The sequence below is a fragment of the Muscardinus avellanarius genome (assembly GCF_963383645.1).
Source record: "Muscardinus avellanarius genome assembly, chromosome: 19".
NCBI classification, from domain to species: Eukaryota; Metazoa; Chordata; class Mammalia; order Rodentia; family Gliridae; genus Muscardinus; species Muscardinus avellanarius.
Window position 1 is genome coordinate 14,190,778 of NC_137805.1, and position 25,971 is coordinate 14,216,748.

Below are 25,971 nucleotides of genomic sequence, written 5' to 3' on the forward strand. Positions count from 1 at the left end.
TTTCCAGGAACCCCAGTACCACCACCACCAAAAAAGAAAAAAAAAAAGTATCAAAAGTATGAATTACAACACAGACAACAATATAAAATGGGCATCAGACAACCTGAAGTGAAAGACCAGCAATTTCTGTTTTTAATTTATTAAAGCAGCTGGGAGTGTAATCTCAGCATTCAGGAGGCTGAGACAGGAGGATGGCGGTTTGCGGCTAGCCACAGCTACTTCGCGAGGCCCTTTCAACTCGGTGAGACCCTGTTTCAAAATAAAGAATAAAGCCGGGCGTGGTGGCGCACGTCTGTAATCCCTGCACTTGGGAGGCGGAGAGGAGGAGACAGGAGGATCGCGCTGGTTCGGAGCCAGCCTCACTGGCTTAAGAGACCCTGTTTCCAAATAAAAAGTATAAAATAGGTCTGGGAGTGAGGCCCATCGGTAGAAGGGCTTCCAGGAACCCCAATACCACCACACAAAAAAATAAAAAATAAAAAATAAAGAATAAGCTGGTCATGGTGTCGCATGCTTGTAATCCCTGCACTTGGGAGGCGGAGACAGGAGGATTGCATAGGTTCGAAGCCAGCTGCATTGGCTTAAGAGACCCTGTTTCCAAATAAAAAGTATAAAAATAGGTCTGGGATTATAACCCGGAGGTAGAAAGGTTTCCAGGAACCCCAGTAACACACACACACACACACAAAAAAAAATTGAGCAAGGGGTGTAGCTTGGAGGTATAATGGCCCTGGCTTCCATCCCCAGTACTGCAAACAAACAAACATTTCTTATTTTATTCTAACACTGTAATTTCACTCCTGGAACTCTGCTCCAACCTCCTCAGTGAAGCCAACATGCCCAAGCAAGAAGCACTGGGAACGGACGCCCTGGCCCTGGCCGGACGGCCCCTCCTGACTCCGCTTAGCCGTGCAGCCGTGCATCTGCGAGTCCCTGTGGAGGGCGATGATAACGGTTCTATCTGCTAAGATAACCCATACCCCGAATTAGGAATCTCACAAGTGCTAAAATAAAAAGCAGCCGAGGGGTTAAGGAACAAAGAGACACTGGCTGGAGTATTTTTTTCCTCTTTTGGGCACATTATGAAGGAATGTAACAGAGGCCAGAGTAGGCACACTAAACAGCTTGCCATATTAAAATAATGGAGAAGAAAATGTGGCCCAGTTTTTCTAGAAATCTCCTTTTCCTTAAGATGTGAGATGAGAGTCCCTAGTGGAGTAAGTCCTATTTCTCTCTACATCCTTGCTGCAATGAAGTGTACAGCAGGTTCCCTAACTGAGTCCATGAAAACACACACACACACACACACACACACACACACACACACACACACACTCTCACGCGCGCATCCTAGAAAACTACCATCCTAGAACACTACCATCCTAGAACACTACCATCCTAGAATACTACCATGCTGCTGGAATAACCCCTTTCAAAGTCAAAGGCAGGGCACAGATCCACACCTCAAAGCTCTAGCAGTGGGAGGCTCCCAGGGACCTTTTCTTCTCTCCCCACAGTGGCGCCCCCATTCTAGCCTGGCTCCCCTGATGGGCCATACACCCACACACTGGCTTCTCCTCTACAAGTGCTAATAAACTCTTCACAGATAAAAGCCCCCACCTCCTAGGTGTTTTCACACAATAGTCCTGAAGACTAAGGAACGGCCACTCCTCTATTTAAGGCCAGAGGTCTTGGCTCTATTTTCCCTCTCCAAGTGGCCCAACAGTGCTATCCTGGCAGTTTTTAAGGAGCGGGGAGAGGGATCAAGATGGTACACATACAAATCAATTTTCACAAAATGAACGGAGAGGCTCATGAGGCACATGTGTGTGTTTCTAAGGAAGCACTTATTTCCATACCTCCTGCCCTCCCTAACTCTCTACCCCACCACCAAGAGCTCAGCTAAAAGGATAAAGCCCAACTAAGGAGCACCTGGAGAGGGCTCTGGCATGCCACCCCAGATGACAGCTGCTTTTGTTTAGCTCCTCAACGTGCCTGAAACGAACTCCCCATTCTCTTTTCCAAGAATTTTAGTTTTTAAGGCATGGGGGAAATCTTGAGTTATCCAAACTAAGAAAATATCCAGGCACACATCCTTGCTTGGACGGCTGTATCAAAGGAGGGTTTAGGGCGCCATCTTCCCGATGCTCATTTCCGAAGCTCCAGTCTCCTCCCGACTCTGATGATGACTTCACTTGTTATTTCTCATCTGGTCCTAAGGCTCACGGTGAGGGTTTTCTGTTTTATTTTATGGTAAAAACCACTACAAAGCTGGGCATTATGCTTGTAATACCAGCATCTGGGAGCCTGAGACAGGAGGATCGTGATTCGAGGAAAGCTTCAGCTACTTAGTGAGGCCCTTTGCAACTCAGTGAGACCCTGTTTCAAAATAAAGACTAAGCAGGGCGTGGTGGCGCACGCTTGTAATCCCCGCGCTTGGGAGGCTGAGGCAGGAGGATCGCGCAGGTTTGAAACCAGCCTCAGCTACTTAGTGAGGCTCTCAGCAACTTAGGGAGACCCTGTTTCCAAATAAAATATAAAATAAAGACTAAAAAACAGGGCTGGGGGTGTAACTTGGAGGTAGAATGCTCCTGGTTCCATCCCCAGTACTGCAAAAACAAACAAAAAAACCCAAAACGAAAAACCCAACACTACACCCTTACTTTTTGTAAGGGTCTTGCTAAGTTACCAAGATTGGCCTTGAACCTGTGAACCTCCTGTCTCAGCCCCTCAAGTAGTAGGATTGCAGGTGTGCACCACCATGCCTGGTGACTGTTTTCTTTCACTGTTCTTAGTCTTGTTTATTTTTCCTCCACTTGTTTTCTTTTCTTCTTTTTTTTTTTTTTTTGCCATACTGGGGATAGAACCCAGGGGCATTCAATCTCTGAGCTACACCCCCAGCCATATGTATGTGTGTGTGTGTGTGTGTGTGTGTGTGTGTGTGTGTGTGTGTGTGTGTGTATAGATATGTATGTGTGTGTGTGTGTGTGTGTATTTTTTTTTGTGTGTGTGTGGTACTGGGGGTAGAACCCAGGGGCTTTCTACCTCCGGGCTATACTCCCAGACCTATTTTATACTTTATTTGGAAACAGGGTCTCACTAAGTAGCTGAGGCTGGCTTCGGATCCCAAGAACGGGGATTACAAGTGTGCGCCACCACGCCTGGCTATTTTTTTATTCTTTATTTTCAAACAGGGTCTCACTGAGTTGCAGAGGGCCTCACTAAGTAGCTGATGCTGTCTCTGAACCGTGATCCTCTGGTCTCAGCCTCCCGAGTGCTGGGATTACAAGCGTGCGCCACTCTATGCTCTGCTCCTTCACCTGTTTTCAAAACACTCGCCCCTTTTCTTTCCCCATGCTTAGGGAAGCCACACCTGCACTCCGATATGCTGCCAGTCTCCCTGCTGTTCTGTGCCCGTCAAATTCCTACAAGCCCCCTGCCCAGCACATTGCGTTGATAAGTTCCCCACACTTACATGCCAAGCTCAACTCCAAGGTGCTGTGACCCTCCAGCCCCACTTCGACCTCACGCTTGGTTACCGCAGCGCTCACCAGCACTCGGCTCTTGGCTTGGCCCGTGCTCACCATCGCCCCGCCCTGCTCTCTGCGGCCATGGTACCTGCAGTGCACAGTGATGGGGTGGTTCCCCGACTGCTGCTGCTGCTTCTGCACAGCGGCGATGATGCTGACCATGCCCTTCCCATCGCTGGGGATGCCCACTTCAGGCCAGCCGTGGAAGTGGAACTGTCGGACCTGCCGGCTCTTGTTCTCCTTTGGAGGAAAGGGCGGTCAGGGAGGGAGGGCAGCCTGCTTCCCCTGGGGAGGAGCTCCGCCCTCCCTGCGCCCTACCCTGGTGTTGGTGACCAGGAGGTCTCGGACGGTGTAGCTCTCACACTCCTCTTCCTTTTTCAGCTCCACTGTGATGTCGCCATAGGGTGTCAGGCCATCAGATGGCCAGTACTGGGCACACTTTTCCTGAGGGACGATGGAAGAGGTCAGGGGCCAGAATACCAAGCACACTAGAGGTAGTGCTGCCCACGAGTAGACCGACCCCTCAGCACAGCACCATCCACTCTGGCACATTTCACTCCCAAGGTGTTGAAAGCTCAGAGGACCACGTTACTTCACATCATTCTAATTAACTTCCAATTCCAACTGATCCGACCCTCACTGCTGTCATTTATTTATTTACTACCTAATTTACAACATGATGGAGTCACTGGAGAACTTTTTCCCCCAGTACTGGGGATAGAACCCAGGGACATTCTACTTCCGAGCTACACCCCCAGACCTAGTTTTGATTCTTTATTTTGAAACAGAGTTTCATTGAGTTGCAAAGGGCTTAAGTAGCTAAGGCTGTCTGCAAACCTAGATCCTTCTGTCTCAGCCTCCTGAATGCTGGGATTACAAGCATGCACCACTACACCCAGCTCCCTATTTTATTTATTTGGAAACAGAGTCTCACTGAGTTGTGAAGGACTTAGAAGTTGCCAAGGCTGGCTGTGAACACACAATCCCCACTAAGAAGCCACCATACCTAGCTTAATAAAATTATTAATAAAAATCCATTTTTAAGCTGATTGTGATGGCACACATTTGTTACTCCAGTACTTGGGAGGCTGAGACTAGAGGATCTCAGGTTCAGGACAGCCTTAGCAATGTAGCAAGACCTTCAGTAACCTAGTAATACTCTATTTCAAAACAAAAAATAAAATAGAAGCCAGGTGTGGTGGTGCCCACTTGTAATCCCAGTACTTGGGAGGCTGAGACAGGAGGATCACAGGTTCTTGGCCAGCCTCAGCTGCTTAGCGAGGCCCTCCTTAACTCAGTGAGACCTTGTTTCAAAATAAAGAATAAAAAAGTAGGGCTGGGGGTGTAGCTTGGAGTAGAATGGCTCTGAGTTCAATCTTCAGTACTACATACACAGACACCCATTTTATTTATTTATTAGATGGCTAGGGTGGCCTTCAACTTCTGGACTCAAGGGACCTCCGGCCTCAGCCTCCTGGGTCGCTAGGCGTGCTGCCATCTTGGCCGAAAGTCCATTTTAGTGACTCTGTTGCTTTTCCTATGTCTGATCACTCCTAACCCTTTATAAATGACGGCGAGCTCATTCTAACAGACAGGGCTATTCAAGTGGTGGGTCAAGGAAATGCCACAGACCAGTGCTTCTCCACCTGTGCCTGCCAGGAGCATGGATGGGGCACTCTCTTCAAATGAAACAGTAAAAAAACCCTAATTAAGGCCCACCTCCACCAGGTATGGCATTGGTTGTGAGGGCACTGGTGGGTGGAAAGATTTTACTGCTACAGCTCCCTCCCAACGCCGCCTTTACAGTTTCTCAGCTAGGACTGAAGATGACTTCAAAATCATCAGAACCACTAGGTCTAAAGCAGGCACGAGGGCAGCAGACCACATGAACTAGAGAAAGAGAGTGTGATCACAATGTATTTTATTTTTTGTGGTACTAGGGATTGAACCCAGGGGCATTTTACTTCTGAGTTACATCCCTACCCTTTTATCTTTAATTTTTATCTTTTATCTTTAATTTTGAAACAGGGTCTAAGTTGCAGAAAGCCTTGCTAGGTTGCTGAGCCTGGCCTTGAACCTGCAATTCTCCTGTCTCAGCTTCCCAAGTACTGGGATTATAGGTGTGTGCCACTGTGCCCGGCTCTTTGATCACATTTTATCAGAGAGAGAGAGAGAGAGAGAGAGAGAGAGAGAGAGAGAGAGAGAGAGAGAGAGAGAGAGAAAGAAAGAGAGGGAGATACATACTATGGCTCTGCACCTTGTAGCTTTTAGAGCTCTAGATCTTCTTAGTTATACAAAAGAGAGGGAAAGAAACAGAAAGGAAGGAGGCACTGGGCAAGGAGGTGGGAATCAAATGAGAGAGGCTACTCCTAAAGCTGGGGACAGGGGTGTGTCAGTAGGGATGGCACATGGAGATCCTGCTCAGGGTGGCTAAGGGGACAGTGATTCGAGGTGGTAGGCCCTGACTGACCTCAGGGGGCAGATTGGTGGTGATAAAATAGCCAAGCAGGGCTGGGCATGGCAGCGCATGCTTGTAATCCCAGTATTTGGGAGGCAGAGATCAGAGGATCATGGCTCATGGACAGCCTCAGCTACTTAGCGAGGCCCTTCACAACTCAGTGAGACCCTGTTTCAAAAAAAAAAAAAAACCAAAAAAAAAAACAAAAAAAAAACAAAAAAAAAACAACTTTAGCCAGGCGTGGTGGTGCACGCTTGTAATCCCAGCATTTGGGAGGCTGAGATAGGAGGATCACGGTTTGAGATACCTTCAGCTACTACTTAGTGAGGCCCTCTGCAACTCAGTGAGACTCTGTTTCAAAATAAAGAATAAAAAAATAGGGCTGGGGGTGTAGCACGAAGGTAGAAAGCCCTGGGTTCCATTCCCAGTATTGCAATAATTAATTAATTAATTAATTAATAAAGAGACTAAAAAATAGGGCTGGGGGTATAGCTCAGAGGTAGACTGCCCCTAGGTTCAATCCCCAGCACCACACACATACACACACACACACACAAAAGGCGACAAAATTATTGTAGAAACAGCAAATCTGATAAACTCTTTGGGTTAGGGCTTAAGGAGGTGGGTGCAGAAGGTGTGTGCAGAGGCTCAGCCGGGGAGCTGTCCCTAGGAGAAAAGTGAGAGGGCAGGGCCTGTCGGGATGGGAGGGAGGTCAGGAGGGACATGTTGCTTTTCCAGTCCTGGGAGAAGCTGATGACTACTTAGCTACCAAATGGCCTGGATATTGATAATATCCCTGGAAATGGCTGTCGGCCATTGTGAGACAAAGTAAAGACCCAAACTCATGTTCTAGCTGACTCCCACTCTACCCACACCCTCGTGCCATCTCTGCCCCCATATGGCCTGGGGCCTTTTGGGCTCACCTGGCCTCTCTCCTCCAGTTCTGTCAGCATCACGATTGAACAGGACTTCCACTCCCAGATCATTCTCCAGAAGTCCTCAATTGTGTGAAGAAGGGGGCCCTGGCTGGCAATGTAGGAGTCCTTCTGCCGGTAGCCCTGCACAGGCCAGGTCAATGGCAGGGGTGAGGTGGTGCAGTTAGAGGGTGACTGTTAATACAGGTTTATCCGGGAGGCAGTAAGACAGGGCCATAGGAAGGGATGGGCACATGGGGGCACACCCACCCCAGGCAGGAGTCCCCTCTGGCCAAAGATCAAACCCTGGGGAGGGAGGCTGCTGGAGCGAGGGTGAGGAGCGCAGGCCAGGGAAGGCGCTGGCTGGGAAGGCGCTGCTGTGGGCTTCTACTCTAGGCACGGCTCTGTGCGCACCTTCTGTTGTCCCCCTTCTCTTCTTGGGGCCAGATGGGTTTAGTAGGCAGTGTGGGTGGGTATCAGTTCAGTAATTGTTGGCTAAGTCAAAGATGATCCTCCCAAGGTTTGCGAGGGAGGCACTACAAGGGAATCCTCAAGGGGCGTTGGGAGCTCAGGACATCCAACACTTACATCAATGAAAGACGCGTTCACGTAGTCTGTGTTCTCTTCTCCCCGCTTAACTGGAATGATCACTCTGTTGAACTCATCTGCAAGGACAGCGGTCTGCAGCTTGCTCATGCGCGCACGCGCTCTCTCTCTCTTTCCCTCCCTCCCTCCCTCCCTCCCTCCCTCTCTCCCTCCTTCTCTCTCTCTCTCTCTTTCTCCCTCCCTCCCTCCCTCCACTGCTCTTGCCCAGGCCCTGGTGAATACAGCCCCAGCTGGGGGGACGTGCCTGTTCTAGCCCAGGAGAGGGAAAGCCTTTGGCTGAGGTGGGAGGGAGAGGGCTCTTACACGGAATGATCTGTAAAACCCGGTTCTTCTTCATGTTGGCTGGAAGGTTTCCGGTCCGCATCTTGTCATTCTGGATTTTGATTGATGTTAATTTCTGAACAAGGAAGGAAGGGAAGGAACTTTACTGGTCATAGTAGTTAATGAAACATGAGGAGACTGCCTGGCACTGGGCTGTGCTCCAGGATCCTCAGGCGGTGTGCTGTTCTCCCTCCCAGGACCCTGGCCTCCATTTCTCCCTGCTCTTGGCAGAACACTGTTCCTTTTGTTTTTAAGCTCAGAGCACGTCAAGACAGTACTTGGTAAACACTGCCTTCCAGGTTCCTTATCGGTGGTTCTGGGATTCCTCTGGCCTAGAACTTGATGACCCTAAAGGACCCGCTACAGGAGGGCTGCGCCTATTCTTCACCTTCTCTACTGCCTCACCTGCAGAGGTGGTCTTATACTCCTTTTTTTTGGTGCTGAGGATTGAGCCCAGGGCATTCTACCTCCAAGTTATACCCCAGCTCTATTTTATTTTTATTTGGAAACAGGATCTCTATAAATTACTGAGAGTCTAGCTAAGCTGCTTGGCCTGGTCTTGAACCTGTGATCTTCCTGACTCAGACTCCCAAGTTACTGGAATTACAGGTGTGTAGTACCACACTCAGCTGGTCTTAAACTCTTGAAAACATTTATCCAGGCCAGGTGCGGTGGCGCACGCTTCAATCCCATTACTTGGGAGGCTGAGACAGGAGGATTGTGAGTTTGTGGCCAGCCTCAGCTACTTAGTGAGGCCCTCCACACTTTAGTTTCAAAATAAAAGGGCTAGCCGGGCGTGGTGGCGCACGCTTGTAATCCCCGTGCTTGGGAGGCAGAGACAGGAGGATCGCGCAGGTTCGAAGCCAGCCACGCGCCGCTGGCTTAGGAGACCCTGTTTCCAAATAAAAATATAAAAATAGGTCTGGGAGTGTAACCCGGAGGTAGGAGGGTTTCCAAGAACCCCAGTACCACCAATAAATAAATAAATAAACAAACAAACAAACAAAATAAAAGGACTAAAAAAATTTATCCAAATGTGTACCCTCCCTGCCTGACTCTGAGGTTCCTCTTGAGCTTGCTGTTTAAAGCATAGCCCCTCCATCACCACATCAGCCTAATCTTGTTAGAAATGCAGAATGTAAAGCTAATTCAGATCTGCTGAATTAGAACCTGCATCCCATCAGGATCCCAGGAAATGCGTGTACACACTGCAGTGTGAGAAGGACTCTAAAAGAAAGTCACTGACTCTACCCCAACACACAGTCATTCTGTGTGTGTGTATGCATATGGTACTGGGGACTGAACCCAGAGGTATTCTACCTCTGATATACACCCAAGCCCCATTTATTATTTTATTTTGCAATAAGGTCTCACTAAGTTGCTGAGGCTGGTCTTGAATCTGAAATCCTCCTGCTTCAGCCTCCCAAGTACTGGGATTACAGGCATGCACACCATGCCAGGCTCTGGGAGTGCTTTTTTTGATGAGAACATGACATAAACCTTTTTTATTTTGTGCTGGGGATTAAACTCATGACCTAACACATACTAATACTAAGCACATGCTCTACCACTGAGCTATAGCCCCAGTCCTAACACAGGTATTACATATTGTGAGCCACTGTCTAATAGCATACAGTAGCAGTTAGCAATCTAAAGGTCCACAGGCCAGCTGAGTGTGGTGGCCTAAGTTTGTAATCCCAGCATTTGGGAGGCTGATACAGGAGGACTGCGGTTTGTGGACAGCCTCAGCTACTTAGTGAGGCCCTCTGCAACTCAGTGAGACCCTGTTTCAAGATAAAGAATAAAAAATAGGGCTGGGGGTGTAGTTCAGAGTAGAATGCCCATGGGTTCCATCCTCAAAAAAGCCCACAGGTCAAATCCAACCTGCTAAGTTAACGTTTTACTGGAACAGCTCTGCCGATTTGTTTTCATATTGTCTATGGCTGCTTTTATGCTACTACAGATACCAAATAGTTGGAACAGAGACTGTATAGCCTGCAAACACTAAAATATCTATTTAGCTAATTTTATTTTTGTGGTGCTGGGGCTTGAACCCAGGAGCATTTTACCTCCGAGCTATATATACCCTCTACTCTATTTTTTAATTTGGAAACAGGATCTCACTAAGTTACTGAGTCTCACTACTTGCTAAGGCTGGCTTCAAACCTGTGATCCTCCTGTCTCACTCTTCCATGTTCTGGGATTACAGGCTGTTATCACCATCCCCAGCTCTAAAATATTAACTAGCTGGGCGTGCGTGGTGGTGAACGCTTGTAATCCCTGTGCTTGGGAGGCGGAGACAGGAGGATCGCGCAGATTCGAAGCCACCCTCGCTGGCTTAAGAGACCCTGTTTCCAAATAAAATATAAAAAAATAGGTCTGGGAGTATAGCCTGGAGGTAGAAGGGTTCCATCCTCAGTACCACCAAAACAAAAAACAAGAAACAAAACAAAAAAACTAACCCTTTTAGAAAAGCTTAGCTCCTGCTGCACAATATAATCACCTGAGGAAGTCTGGGGGCTTAAAAAAAATACCGTTACCTATTTTACTTTCCCCCTAAACATAGCTAAGTGACTCTACAAGAGAAGAATGAGTAAAGGGCTACCTCCTTAAGCCCCACATGCTGCGCCAGGGGCTCACACAGCTGCTAATGTAGACTCTGGCACGTACTCAAACCCACATTCTCGGGTCTCAGATCTCATGGCTCCTTCAATCTGGAGTGGGTCAACCCAGCACCAACTTACCTTGAACTCCTCCTCCAACCCATTGTTGCTGGTCCCTGGGATTCTGTTATAAATTTTCTGCAGATGGGTCTCTAGAGAAGTGACTTCCAGCTCTGTGTCTCCATAGAGGTAATGCTCCAGCAGGGCCTGGTAGATGAAGACGTACTGCATCTGGAAAGCAGATGGTGCCATGTGCTCAGTTACAGAGCACGGTCCTTGTGCAGCCAGATCCCCCTCCCCGCCCAGTGTCACTCTAGAAAACCTCTCCCACTTGTCCCAGCAGGAACAACACGATTCTCTTTAATTGTCCCAACTCGGTGAAATGCCCAAGTCCCTCTGGGGTGTTTAACCTGGGAGGGGACAGGGCCCTAGTCTGCCCTGGGGTGCTGTAGGCCAGAAGAGGACACAGGCAATTTCTGTTCATCCTGAGGAGGCAGATCCTACAGGCTGTCAGGAACTGGAGAGGCACACCGCCTGAGACAGTGTGTGTGGCCCCATCTTCCATCCAGTCTCCATGCCTATGCCACACCACGACCATAGAGCCCCACTCACTGCTGCTCCCGGTGTAGCTGAGCTGTTCACTACTGGATGGCTGCACACTTGCTTTCCCAGGTAGCTATTCTCTTATCCTTAAAGTCCAGTGAAAATGCAGCTGCCCTGCTGATGCCCCAGGCCTAGAGCCATATCCTCCTCTGTGCTTGCTTCTGTGTGTGTGTGTGGGGGGGGCGGGGGGGGGCAAGGGAGCACAAACCACTGAGCTATGGCCCCAGGCCTTTTCTTTTGAGACAGGATCTTGTTAAGTTGCTTGGCTGGCCTTGAATTTGTAATCCTCCTGCTAGCCTCTTGAGTCACTGGGATTACAGGTGTGTGCCACTGCCCAGCCTGTACATCATTTATAAGGCCCTTCTTTACACTGTGATGATCACTTATAATATAACCTGGAGACTGAATGAGCCCTGAAGGTGAGCAGCTGTTCTGGCCCTGGAACCTCCTCTCCACTTCCCCAATACATCACTCACGTCGGTTTGCACCATCTGGCAGCGCTGGGCCCGGATCCGGCTCACGAAGCCGTACACGTCCACCTTCCGCTCCGTATGCATCATGTCCAGCATGGCGTCAATGACGACAAAAGTGCCTGTGCGCCCTACACCTGCACTGTGGCCAGAGAGCAGGCGTTACTGGATGGCGGCATGCATCAGGGAGGAGAAAGGCAGGCACAGGCTCAGGCTCTTTCTTCAGGCCTCTAACTTTTAATGCTAAGGGGGCAGAGTTGGCACTCCTCAACACACCCACCATGTCCTGACCTCCTGATCTCTAGGGGCAACTGGACACTTTGAGGGCACATGACCCGCACTTGGCCTAGCCTCCTGGCTTCATGACAAGGCCCCACTCCACCCTGGAGGACTGCCTTCCTTCTTCCCTCAAAGCCAAGCCCCGACCTGCACTCCAGCTGTGGACTCTCTCAGAGGCCCTGCCCCCTCCCTCTGGCCAAGGGGACAGGCTGTGGGAAGCCAAGCGTCAGGCCACACTGACCTGCAGTGGACCACGATGGCCCCTGCATACTGAGGGTTACAGGCCTTCACCTTCTTGAGGAACTTGAGCATGCCGATTGGAGTGAAAGGCACCCCGAAGTCGGGCCAGCTGGTGAAGTGAAACTGAGTGATGAGGCGCTGTGGCTTCCTGTTGGTCATGTCGCCCACCTGTGAAGTGAACAGATCCTGATACCACGGCTGGGCAGTCCCAGGGGAGGGAAGGTAAGCAGTGGCTCTCAGTCACAACGGGGAAGTGAGAGGCACCCAGCAGAGAGTTGGCCAGACAGAGGATCATCCCAATACGCCCATGCTTAGGCTGGGCTGCTACTGTTATTCTCAGCCTATAGATGTGGAAGGTGAAACTTAGCCAACTTTCTGGTGAAGGCCCCAGAGCTAGTAAATAGCAACGTGAGAGCTCAAGCGCAGGGCCCCTGGCTTCTGGTAAGCTGCCTTTCTGCAGCACAATAAAAGCCCTTAAGCTAATGCCCTTCAAGGCACTGAGGTTTCTCTGAAGGGCTTGGAGCAGGCCCACCATATCCTTAACACCAGGAGCCTTTGGGATAGGAAAGGAAAGGAAAGGAAAGGAAAGGAAAGGAAAGGAAAGGAAAGGTGAGTTAGGCCACTGGAGAGTGTGCCACTTCCCAGCTCCCTTCCCAGCACTTGGACATCTTAATTAAACTCTACCGCTACTGGCACTTTTCCTCCAAAATCACTGCCCTCTTATCTTTGAGGAAGGTGCTCCCTGAGGCCCGATCTCTGGTTTCAGATTCAAGACACACCAAACACTGAGCAATCCTCAACTACCCTTAGGAAGAGGGGCCATGACCTGTGTCTTCCTACTCTCAGCTGGTCAGCAGATCTTAACCAAGACCTGGGAGAGAAGGCAGAAGACAATACCTGCTGGATGCAGAACTTTCGCACTGTGTAGTCCACCAGGACGGTGACATCCTCTACAGACACGCGGACGTTCCCGTAGGTCCAGCAGCCTTGGTCTGGCCAGTACTGGGCGCATTTACACTGGAAAGAGACAGACAAGCACCCTTCATCTTGGACCACCTCTAGCACACGCAAAGGAGCTAATGGGGATGACAGAGGCAACACCAGTGGCCCCAGAAAGCTGCGGGGCTCACCTTTACCTCAGCCAGCGCAGGCTTATTCGTCTGACTCTCTCATCAAATCCTTCAGCTTGCATAGCCTCTGCCTGTGTTTGTCCACTGTTCCCATCCTTCCTCAACGCAGCACGTATCTGAAGCCATTTTACTAATAAAATCTGCACTTCCACAATATTCCAGGTCAGTTTTGGTGGCAATCCTGTCTAAACCCTAGAACCAGTAGCTTGCTATGAGGGGCCACCAGGGTGAGCTATTACAGATTGAAGAGGCCTAAGGCCTTTGCTCACCAGGCCTCGGGTAGCTTCCAAGAGCCAGAGATCTGTCTGGAGGAATTTAACCTAAAACTTAGCCCTAGCCCTCCTAGGCGCTGTGGAGCTGCTGCTGAACCACCCAATACACCAGAGTGGTGATAAAGGTGACTCACTGAAAAAGACTGTTAGAGCCAGGCGTGGTGGCACATGCCTGTAATCCCAGTACTTGGGAGGCTGAGACAGGAGGATCATAGGTTCAAGGACAGCCTCACAGGAAGTGAGGCTCTCAACCTAGCAAGACCTTGTTTCAGAATAAAAATAAAATAGGGTTGGGGTGTACTCAGAGGTAGAATGCATCTGAATTTAAACCCAGCACCCCCCAAAAATAGACTGTCATGATGGGGATTCCTCTCAGGCTTGATCTAGGGTATAGGACTGGCACTGGTGATGGAGCCGTGCCGGAGCTGGCCAGGCCAGACACAGACTTGACTGCCAGGAAAGGAGCAGGAGCCATCAGAAGGCTGCCCGAGGGTCAGACCCTTAGGGCTCCCTGTATTCCTGCAGGGTCTCAGTTCGTACAGCTACCTCTGCTGACTACAGGTTTCAGGAGGTGGACAGGAAACCAGGGGAAGGAGGGAGCAGAGAAGGCAGGACAAGGCTCCTGTGGCTTTCCTTGGCTCACGGCCTAGTCTTCCTTCCCAGTTGCTGTGGAGTAGAGCAAGCTGCCTGCCTACCAGACATGGAATGTGCCCTGGGCACCCTGGGGTTCCTCTGAGGCGGCCAGCCATCGACAAGTGTGAGACCCACCAGCCTGTGTCTATGTGGCTGATCTGTGTCTGTGTGTCTGTGTGGAGGATCGCGGTTCGCGGACAGCCTGTGTCTGTGAGGCACAACAGCCTCATATGAGGGTGGACAGCAGGCTCACTAGAGCTGCGCAGAGCAGCCACCTGGCCACAGTCTCTCCACTCACCTCCTTTCTCTCCTTTAGGTTGGTCACCATGACAATGGTGGCTGTGTTCTGTTCCCAGATCATCCTCCAGAAATCATTCACTGTTTCTTCTTTTGGTCCTAAAGAAGCCAATAGCAAAGATGAAAACACACACTTAAGGGGAAAAGAGATGCTATTAGGAATGCCTATGCCTCACTTTGGGAACCTTGTGTCCATTTATCCATCCATCCACCTACCTGCTGAATACTTTCCATGTCCCCACCATGTATGTGCCAGATACTTCGCTAGGACTGGGAGCAGGGTGTTGTCAAAATATAACAGAATGTAGGTCTCCCAAAGATATTATAGTCAAATGTTAGAAACCATGACTGCTAGCTGGGCATGGTGATGCACACTTGTAATCCCAGTAACTTAAGAGGCTGAGATAGGAGGATCAAAGCAGGGCTGGTGCCGGGTGTGGTGGGCACACACTTGTAATCTCAGTACTTGGGAGGCTGAGACAGGAGAATCACAGGTTTGCAGCTAGCCTCAGCTACTTAGTGAGGCCCTCTGTAACTTAATGAGACCCTGTTTCAAAATAAAGAATTAAAAATAGGGCTGGAGGTGCAGCTTGAAGGTAGAATGACCCTGGGTAGAATCCCTAGTACTGCAAAAAAAAAAAAAAAAAAAAAAAAAAAAAATAGAGCTGGGGGTATAGCTCAGAGGTAGAGGTAGAATGTCCCTGGGTTCAATCCCCAGCTCTAAAAGAAAAAAGAAAAAAAAAAAAAAAAGAAATCATGGCTATTTTTTTTCCGTTTTGCAGTACTGGGGGTTGAGCCCATGCACTATACCTTCAAGCTGCACCCCCAGCCCTATTCTATTTTTTATTCTTTATTTTGAAACAGGGTCTCACTATGTTGCAGAGGGCCTCACTAAGTAGCTGAGGCTGGCTGTGAACATATGATCCTCCTGTCTCAGCTTGCCAAGTATTGAGATAACAAGTGTGCGCCACCATGCCCAGCTAACTTAGTTTTTGATATGGTATTTATTTCTTCCATCATGCTTTGAGGTGGGTATCATCAGCTCTAGAAAGGCTGAGTGACTTGCTCAGGCTGGAATTCAAAATTTACAAGAAGATTCTAAACAACAATGGGACTTGCTGTGCCCTGCTACGGAGCCTTGGTGCTGGCCAATCATGGACTGACCTCTGAAACTAAGTGCACCACAGACCTTTCTTCCTCTAAGTTGTGCTTGTCAGATATTTTGGTTGCTGTGAAGGAAAAGACTAAATCATTACCGCACTCTCATTAATCTGTTCAATATTTTGGAAAAAAAAAATCCTAAACTCCAAACTCATTATGTGATCATGGCTAAGACCAAGAATAAAAAGTTGTTACTACTTTACCTTGTGCAGCAATGAATTTGTTTTTTTCTTGGTAGCCCTAGAAGAGGGAAAAAGGGAAGAGGAAAAAAAAGTAAAAACCAAAGTTGATAGAAATGAAATTCTCCAGTTTGATTATGAACCAGTTAACAAAGTTTCTCCTATGAAAAGGTCTGAGCAACTCTGCAGCCATCCTCCTCCCCTCTTGTGTACTTAGTCTTGGAGCTCAGAACTCCACCATGGTAAGGAAGCAGCGAAGCATGTGGGGAGCCAGACACCCTGAAATGAAGCATGCAGGTGTAACGGGGTGGGGAGGGGAGCCTGAAGAACTCCATCTACACAATGGCGGTGCGCAAGGGTTTTATGTGGCCTTTTCTTTTTGTAAAAAAGGAAAATTTGGAAAGGCTGGAAGAACACATTTTAACCTGGATTTTTACAAATAAAGATGGCTAATTATAGCCGGGCGTGGTGGCGCATGTTTGTCATCCCAGCATTCGGGAGGCTGAGACCTGGAGGATCGCGGTTCGCGGACAGCCTCAGCTACTTAGTGAGGCCCTCTGCAACTCAGTGAGACCCGGTTTCAAAATAGAATAAAAAATAGGGCAGGGGGTGTAGCTCGGAGGTAGAGTGCCCCTGGATTCCATCCCCAGACCCACAAAAAAAAAAAAAAAAAAAAAAAAAAAAAAAAAAAAAAAAAAAGATGGCTAATTATAATGGGGAAAAAAGGTCCAAGCAGATGGGCATGGCAGTGCATGCTTGTAATTCCAGCACTTGGGAGGTTGTGATAAGAGGACTGCAGGTTCATGGCCAGCCTTAGCAATTTAGTGAGACTTTGTTTCGAAATAAAGAATAGAATACTGCTGGAGTTGCAGCTCAGAGTTAGGATACCTCTAGATTCCATCCTCAGTATCACACACACACACACACACACACACACACACACACACACACACACACACACACTTGTCCAAGCAATTAACAGAAATTTCCATTATGGAAATTTCCAAAGGATGAGTTTTGGAGACAAGATAAAAGATTACAAAATGCAATGGTGAACACGAGTATAAGATTGTCCAAATGCCAACTCCCAGGCTAGACCATGTTTCTGATGTTGTATCAGCAGTCCATGATTTATGTTTTACTGTTAATGGACAAGAACTCTTCAAGACAGAAGCATATGAGGTGGCTGTAGGGATGAAGCTGAGCCCTTTCCATGCTGGAAAGGATCATTTTTACTTTATTTTTGATATGGGGTCTTACTATATTGCCCGAGCCAGTCTCAAACTCCTAGGTTCAAATGAACCTCCCACCTGAGCTTCCTCAGTAGTTGGGACTACAGGCACACACCACTGCTGGGCTTTTTTGGTGTGTGTGGTACTAGAGATTGAACCTGGGGAGATTCTACCTCTGAGCTATACCCCCAGCCCTATTTTATTTTGAAACAGAATCTTGATAGGTTGATGAGAGTCTCACTACTTGCTGAGGCTGTCCTTGAACCTGTGATCCTCCTGTCTCAGCCTCCCAAGTACAGGGATTACAGGTATTAAGTCACTGTGCCCAGTTACAGAAATGCTTCCTAATACAGGAGAAAGGTTTTTTTTTTTTTTTTTTAGTGGGTCTGTAACCCAGGGGCATTTGACCTCTGAGTTACACCCCCTGCCCTATTTTTTATTCTTTTTTTTTTTTTGGTGGCACTGGGGTTCCTGGAAGCCCTTCTACCTCCGGGCTACACTCCCAGACCTATTTTATATTTTGAAACAGGGTCTCCTAAGCCAGCGCAACTGGCTTCGAACCTGCGCGATCCTCCTGTCTCCGCCTCCCAAGCGCGGGGATTACAAGCGTGCGCCACCACGCCCGGCTTTATTCTTTATTTTGAAACAGGGTCTCACTAAGTTGTAGAGGGCCTCAGTAAGTAGCTGAGGCTGTCTGCGAACCACGATCCTCTGGTCTCAGCCTCCTGAATGACAGGATTACAAGCGTGTGCCACCACGCCTGTCTGAAGAAAGCTTTATGACTCAGAGATGGTCATATTTATTGTCCGCAAGAGAAAATTTATTAAAATTTTTACAAAAGAAAATTTTAAGTTGTGGTAAATGATTTTTAATCACCGGGTGATGAAAATTGAGACATCTCAAACTACTTGATGTGTGTGTGTGTGTGTGTGTGTGTGCGCGCACGCGCGCGTGTGTGGTGCTGGGAATTGAACCCAGGGACATTCTACCTCACAGCTGCACCCCAAACCCTATTTTATTTTTTTATTTTGAAACGGGGTCGCACTAAGTTGCTGACAGCCTTCCTAAGTTGCTGAGGCTGGCTCTGAATATGCAATCGTCCTGTCTCAGCCTCCCAAGTTACTGGGATTACAAGCATGTGCCACCACCACCATGCCTGGCTTGAATGATCCTTTTAAAAATTTCAAGCTGGGCATGGTGGTGGTGGTGGTGGTGCACACTTGAAATCCCAGTAAATTGGGAGGCTGAGACAGGACGATTGCAGCTTGCAGCCAGCCTCAACTACTTAGTGAAGCCCTCTGCAACTTAGTAAGACTCTGTTTCAAAATAAAGAATAAAAAAATAAAGCTGGGGTATAGCTTGGAGGCAGGATGTAGAATGCCCCTGGGTTCAATCCCCAGTAGGGGGGAGAAGTGGGGGAATCCAGCCACTAAAAAAAAATCAGACTTCCTAGGAAAAACATGAATTGGAAAATAATCCTCCTAACATACCACTGGGAAGGAGCCAGCAGATGGTAGCCAATGATCTTTCAAGGGAATAAATGAGAAAAACAAGAGTTCCTTACGTTGATAAATGAAGCATTGATGTAATCAGAATCTGGAACCCCTTCAACTGGTGTCAGGTGGACTCTAGAGTGATCATCTAGGAAAACCCAACAATTACTTATTTCAACAAATCCCATTTTATTTCTCACGGTTCCTGATGCAATCAGGTCAAATGAGACATCTGTAGTCCTATCAGTATTGAGACACCCATGTGCAAAAACACTCCAACACTATTTTGTCTATGTGCATGCATGTTTGTGTGTGTGTGTGTGTGAGAGAGAGATCCTGGGGATCAAACCCAGGGTATTCCAGCACTGAGCTACACCCCAGCCCTATTTTCCTCTCTGTCTCTCAAGTACAGGGATTACAGGCGGGTGCCACCATGCCTAGCTTCCAACACTATTTGTGTATGTATGTGTGTATGTGTGTGTGTATGTGGTATTGGGAGATGGAATTCAGAGGCATTCTACCTCCGAGCTACATCCCCAGCCCTATTTTTTATTCTTTATTTTGGACAGGGTCTCACTAAGTTGTAAAGGGCCTCACTAAGTAATTGAGGCTGTCTGCAAACTGTGATCCTCCTGTCTCAGCCTCCCAAATGCTGGGATTACAAGCGTGCACTACCACGCTTGGCTTCCAATACCCCAAGTTTGAAAATACCTTAAATATCTTATTGGAGGGCCTTATATACACATATATAAACAGTACAGAATATTGAGCAGCTGATAAAATAAAATTGTTTGACAGATATACTGACAATATGTTAAAAAAGAATACTGTGCAAAATATACCAATTATATTTTTAAAATATGTAATAAGTGCATAGAGTATATGCATATATATAGAGAGAATATATGTACATATGTATGTATACAAATAAGAAGACACAAGTGGCCATAAATGTCTAGTATAGTGGTCTCTAATGAGAACATTAGTCTTGGTATTTTTGGTCCCATATCTCGTCAGTAAAAATTTGAGCAGGTAACTCTGACAAGTGCTCATTTATTGATAAATTATTCACAAATGCTAATATAATTATGTACCCTAAAATATAAAAATTTTAAAAGGATAAATAAAAAGAAAAAGCAAATATGAAGTCCGAACATCTTTCATACCCTCTGAGATTAAGCATATCACATTCTGAAGATACTGGCCTACAAAAATATTATGTTAGATTAGCAAAGGCTAACTCTGGGAAGAGGTTATAGAGAATGCTGGATTGGAATTTCTTTCAATGAACACTATAAAAAATGACTACAACAACCCACCTCCATCTGGCCCCATGAAACTTGTTCTCTCTAGTCTCCTAGAAACTTTAGGCCTACTATAAAAATCCAGACCCACTGACTGTGTGGGGCTGCCAGGGAAGCCATGCAGTGCTTCCTCCGGTTCTAAGGCTTAAATCTGCTCTCGTTACCACCCTCTGTGTCCATCCTCAAAATACCCGGCCAGAGATGTACTTTCAGGTTACATCTAAGAAACCCTAAAGCACTCACAAGGCAAGATGTTCACATATCGGTTTTTTTCCTTGTTTTCCTCTTTGGAAGCAGCTTCACAGGTGGCCTGGATGGGACAAGCAGGGAGAGCCTGAAAGGTTAAGAGAAATGAGAGGAGTAAGTTATTTATTTATTTATTTATTTATTTATTTATTTATTTGGGGTCCTGGGGTTGAACCCAGGAGTATTTTACCTCCGAGCTAAACCCCCAGCCCTATTTTTTATTCTTGATTTTGAAACAGGGTCTAAGTTGCAGAAGGCCTCATTAAATAGCTGAGGCTGGCCTTGAACCTGTGATTCTCCTGTCTCAGCTTCCCAAGTACTGGGATTACAAGCGTGCGCCACCATGCCCAGCCCAAGAGGAATTATTAATAGGGATAAATGTCCAACATGCAGGCTGCCTCACCAACCCTGACCTGGCAGCAAGTTCTACCTTTTGGGGGTTTGGGAGACAGACCAAGAAAATCTTTGAGGTTTAACAGAGCAACAACCACTCATCTCTCCTCTAAATAGCTGCAAGATCCTGGAATTTAACACCAAGAATCCCCAGGAGGCAGAGTGGCCTTTCTGGTGTTACAAGCGAAGCAAACTCTGCGTGATAACTCTGTGGTCTATTAAAACAGACCGCTCCTGCACACAGGAGGGGGACATAATAAAATATGGGCCATTCATCCTCACGCTAACCGCCATCCAGAGATGAGATGCATCCTGCTGAGCCGCACTGGAGGGCTGCTTGGGCTCTCCAGTCCTCTCACAGAGCGGCATGGCACCGTAGCCTCGACCATCTTGTGGGAGGGAAGACACGCACATGGAGTAGCAGTTGGGAGTCGAGCTGGGTGATGTGACAGCCAACAGACACACATGGGACTAGCAGAGCGGCATGTGGGCAGGCACGAGCAGTCCTGACACAAGGCAGCCCGGGCTGCGCATCAGCTTGGGCAGTTCGTTACTCTTCCGAGGCCCATGTCCTCATTTGTCACTTTGGGATAATGACGCCTGCCACAAGAAATGAGCGAGAAACCCTTATGCCTGGGACAGAATAAGCATTCAATAAATCAGTTTTATAAGGGCAGAAAGCGAAATTTTATTTAAATTGTTCTCCTCTGGTGTTCTATATATTCAAGACTAAGAAAGAAAAAAAAAGAACAAGAAAAAAGAAAAAGAAAGAGTTTAAAATTCCAACCCAGGTAACCTTTTGGATAAGTGATTTGAAAATACATTTTGAGCCTTGAAAAAGTCAACCTTTTGACCTAGCAACTGCACTTCCAAGAATCTGCCCTAAGGAAATAAATCTCTATGTTCAAATAATTTCTTTCATCGTTATTTAGAATAACCCAAAACTGCCAGGCGTGACGCTGCATGCTTGTAATCCCTGCATTTGAGAGGCTGAGACAGGAGCCCAATCATGGGTCCTTGGCCAGCCTCAGCTACTCAGTGAGGCCCATTTAAAAAATAAAGAATAAAAGATAGGGCTGGGGGTGTAGCTCAGAGGTAGAATGCCCCGGAGGTCAATCAGTACTGCAAAACAACAACAACAACAACAACAACAACAACAACAACAACAACCACCACCCCCCAAAACGGAGAACAACCTTAGTATGCAGCAGTAGGGGAAGAGTTGCCTTCCCTTCATTTTTTTCTACGATATTGTGTACCCTGTTGGCTGGTTACAGGGCTAGATACAAGAAAACAGTGGTAAATCTAACACAGTCCTTGCCCTCATGGACAATACAAATTTGTGGGTGCAACACAAATAAGAAAAGACATAGTTACAGATCATGGTAAATGCCATGAAAGAAAAGAATACTATTAGAGATAAGTACCAGCAAGGGCCCATTTAGATTCAGGGGCGTCTAGTTGAAGACTGCATTCCAGGCACAGGGGAAGGCTGCGATGGCCCGAGGTGGGGGGCGTGGCGGCGTGAGGAGCAGAGGTTGGTGGGCTGGTGGGGACAGCAGGAGGGAGCAGAGGAGGTGAGTTGGGCCAGGTCAGATCACTCATTTTCTTGTTGGTCTTTGAATGGGCAATTTGGATTTTAAGTGCGTGAGGAAACTTATAAAATGTGATCTAGTTTATACTAAAGAATCACTTGGGTTGGCATGTAGAAAATATCAGTGTAGTGGGGCAAGAATTGAAGTGGAGGCATGGAAAGAAGATGGTACAAGGAAATGGATACATTTGAGATATCTTCTAGAATTAGAATAGTGGATTTGATGATGGAAGCAAGGGACGATAGACAGAGAGAAAGTCAGGAAGAGATTCTGGCTTTGATTAAAGAAAATATGTTTCAATATATGAAATAAAGGAAATGCCGGCCCAAAGAGAACCAGTTTTGCCAGATGAAGCACATGCTTTAAGAAGGGAACAAACCTAACCAGCGTGCCAGCAGCGGGAGAAACTCAACGGGAAGACTCAAAGCAATGGCAGCCAGGGCCGCGCAGTCTGCGCGCCTTCAGCTCCTGCGGAGGTCTTCCTTTCAGGTAAAGTTCTGGTTCTGCAGTTACTTTACTGAGGGGGCAATTTCCCTTTGACTGGCAACACATAAAACGGGGAGTTTCCTAGGCTGGAATCTTGCTCATGGAACAGAGATCACACCTAACAGCCATTTCCCACCCCCCACAGTTTATCTTCTTTTCCTTCACACAGGCTGGGTTTCCATGGGTTTCCATCTGGGTACAGGGCAGGATGAAATGTCAGCTTTTTAAGCCTCTGGACTAAGCTGGAGACACATCCCTTCTCTAAAATGATGCAGAAGAGAGGCAGTAACAGCAAGACTCTTGAACATAGTTTTCATCACAGAAAGGCCAGGATGACAATGACCACCACCTCACAGTCCTATTAGCATCCCTGGTTGTCCCAGTCACGACGAAGAAAACTAGGTCTCCAGGTGTGCTACCAACCTAACAGGAAAGTCAGAAATAAATAGGAGCCATTGTTTAGCAAGAGAAGACAGGGCTTGACCCGGACAACAATGTTAGATACACAGGTCCAGACTGGAGAGCCTCCGTCAGCGGTGAAAATAAGGGAAACCTAACTGTTTTTATAGTTTCTACTCTGAAAAACCTAGCCCAAAGTGCTAGGGAAGAATAGCTGAACCAGAAGGCAAGAGGATGTTCAACTCTCTACAAACAGCAGGTGGCACTGACCCCACTTAATCTCTCGCTCAAGCCTTAAGTGGAACCAAGGCCGAGTTTTCAGTCACTTTTTAAAAACATGCTAACATATTTTTTCCAAATTTATTAAAAAAGTGTACCCACAATTCAATTTAACTTAGAAGTTCTCTTTGGATCCATCTCATCTTTTGTCTTCTTTCTCCTCCTCTCATAAGTAAATTTGGACTTTTGTGTTTATCATTCTCTTGCATTAATTTATATGCATTGTATATATTCTGCATTCTTAAAGAGTATATTATTATTGCTCAGACTATCTCCTTTTTTTTAGTTTGTGGTACTGGGGATTGAACCCAGAGGCATTTTACCTCTGAGCTATACACACAGCCCTATTTTATTCTTTATTTTGAAACAGGTCTCACTAAATTGGGGAGGGCCTTACAAAGTAGCTGAGGCTGACTGTGAACCTGTGATCCTCCTGTCTCAGCCTCCCAAGCACTGGGATTACAAGTGTGCGCTATCACACCTGGCTGCTCAGTCTATTTGTAATAAAAAATAAATTATAATCAAGAAGTGACTTTTTTTTGCACATTATGTTCTTAAGATTTATCCAGGAGGGCTTGGTGGTGGTTTGCTTGTAATCTCAGTTGTTTTTTTTTCGGGTCTGGGGATGGAACCCAGGGGCATTCGACCTCCGAGCTGCACCCCCTGCCCTATTTTTTATTCTTTATTTTGAAACAGGGTCTCACTGAGTTGCAGAGGGCCTCACTAAGTAGCTGAGGCTGTCCGTGAACCGTGATCTTCCAGTCTCAGCCTCCCGAATGCTGGGATTACAAGCGTGGCCACCATGCTCGGCTGTAATCCTGGTATATGGGAGGCTGAGACAGGAGGATCACAGGATTGTGGCAAGCCTCAGCTATTTAGTGAGGCTCTCCACAACTCAGTGAGACTCTGTTTCAAAAAACAAAAAAATAAAAATCAGGCTGAGGATGGAGTTTAGAGGTAGAACGTCACTGGGTTCAATCTCCAGTATCACAAGAAAAAAAAAAAAAGATTTACCCAGGTTGTTAAGTGTAGCTTAAGTTTGTTTACTTTTATCTGTAGTGCTCCATTCTGAGATCATACCAAAATGCATATTGATGAATATTTGTTAACGACAGTTAACAGTCCTACTAGGAGCCTGAATTTGTATGTTTCTCTTGAACACATGTAAGAATTCTGGGCATGAGTATCTTTAACCTTACTAGATAAGGTCAAATTGTTTCTCACTGTAGTTGCTGCAACTTATACTTCCAACAGCAATATGAAGTGTTCAGTGGCTCTGTATTCTCATCAACATTTGCTATTGTCAGAAATTTATTAAATTGATATTTCTCTGATTACTGATGAGGTTCATAATCTTTCCAGTTTACTGGTCAAAAGAGTTTCCTCTCTATTAAGTACCTAAGTCCAGTGTTTTTCCCATTGTTTTACTGGATCAATTATTTTCTGAATAATTTGTAGGAGTTCTTTATATATTCTGAATACTTACTCGTCCTTGATCAGTTACCTATGTACCAAATATCCTCTACCAGACCTGAGGCTTGCCCTCTCACTTTCTTTATGGGATCAATTTACAAACAGATTTTTTGCAATCTCATGTAGTCAAATTCACCAATTTTCCCCTTTATTACCATCTTTTGGGGGGTGGTACTGGGAATTGAACCCAGGGCCACACATGAGCACCGAGTTATACCTTCAGCCTCCTTTATCAATATTTTAAGGCTTAAGAAATTTTATCCAGCTCTGTGCAGTGGGGCAAGCCTATAATCTCACTACTTAGGAGGATGAGATGGGAGGAATGCAGGCTTGAGACCAGTGTGAGGTCACTTAGCAAGGCCCTGTTTCAAAATAAAAAATAAAAAGAGCAGGGGGTATAGCTCAGTGGCAGAATGTCCCTGGGCTCAATACCCAGTACCAAAAGAAAAAAAAAAATTCTTGTTTTCTTACATTATGATGCCTACATGTTACAGTTCTGCTCTTTAAGTTTCGGGGTGTACACCACCTGACTTGATGATGGTGTCCAGCATGAGGCAGACATGGCATCTCACTGGCCCCAGAGGGCTGCCAAGTGCCCGCACTACTTACTGGAAAGGCCATCCTTTTCCTAACCACAGTGGCAGCTGTGATGCTGCCATGAACAAGCTTCCCCTTGTACACAAGGACCTGGCTCTGGGCTCTCTGTTTTACTCTCTGGTCAATGAGTCTATCCCAGTGCCAATACAGAACTGTCTTAACGACTAAAATTTTATAATAACTCTTTATATCTGGTAAGGCAGATCTCCTCACCTTGTTCTTCTTCTTCGGGAATGTCTTGGCTATTCTTGAATCTTTTCTCCTCCAAATAAATTTTAGAATCAGCTTGTCAAGTTCCACAAAAAACCTGTTGGGATTTTTATTGGAATTGCATTGAATCTATGTATCAGCTTGGGGAGAATTGACATCTCTACAATACTGAGCCATCTAATCCATTGTTCCTATTTCTTCTCTAATTTAAGCTGCTTTTCTTGAATGTGTTCTAACATTTTTATATTTTTCTAAGATTTTGTAGATATTTTGTTAAATTTACTCCTAGGTACTTTACATTTTGAATGCTATTACAAATAGCATATTTTAAAAAGTATTACTGGATTTTATTTGTGGCTTATGTATAGAATGCATTAATTTTCATGCTGCTTTTATATCTAGTAACTAGCAATCTGACGAGCCTTTGGATTTTCCTGAAGACAATATTCTGAGTGAAAACTCTTCCTCTGTCTCTACCTTTGCACTCCTCACACCTTTCCTTTCTTGC

At 46.7% G+C, this 25,971-nt stretch overlaps 1 protein-coding gene across 10 annotated transcripts in view; it reads right to left on the reverse strand.

Moving 5' to 3' along the window:
* Positions 1 to 25,971, reverse strand: part of PTPRA (protein tyrosine phosphatase receptor type A) — a gene marked incomplete at both ends in the record, with an annotated part of 62,484 nt that overhangs the window by 4,692 nt on the left and 31,821 nt on the right. For 3 of the 10 annotated variants that reach the window (XM_080716801.1, XM_080716796.1, XM_080716795.1), the window contains 13 exons: positions 3,619 to 3,770; positions 3,849 to 3,974; positions 6,912 to 7,046; positions 7,491 to 7,567; positions 7,812 to 7,905; positions 10,574 to 10,723; positions 11,572 to 11,707; positions 12,086 to 12,252; positions 12,982 to 13,101; positions 14,418 to 14,515; positions 15,781 to 15,817; positions 18,553 to 18,629; positions 20,029 to 20,119. In XM_080716801.1, coding sequence (XP_080572927.1) covers positions 3,619 to 3,770; positions 3,849 to 3,974; positions 6,912 to 7,046; positions 7,491 to 7,567; positions 7,812 to 7,905; positions 10,574 to 10,723; positions 11,572 to 11,707; positions 12,086 to 12,252; positions 12,982 to 13,101; positions 14,418 to 14,515; positions 15,781 to 15,817; positions 18,553 to 18,629; positions 20,029 to 20,119 — 1,460 coding nt within the window. Of the gene's footprint in view, positions 1 to 3,618; positions 3,771 to 3,848; positions 3,975 to 6,911; positions 7,047 to 7,490; positions 7,568 to 7,811; positions 7,906 to 10,573; positions 10,724 to 11,571; positions 11,708 to 12,085; positions 12,253 to 12,981; positions 13,102 to 14,417; positions 14,516 to 15,780; positions 15,818 to 18,552; positions 18,722 to 20,024; positions 20,120 to 25,971 lie in introns of all 10 variants that reach the window. The other 7 variants (XM_080716800.1, XM_080716799.1, XM_080716794.1 and 4 more) reach the window with 5 other exon arrangements.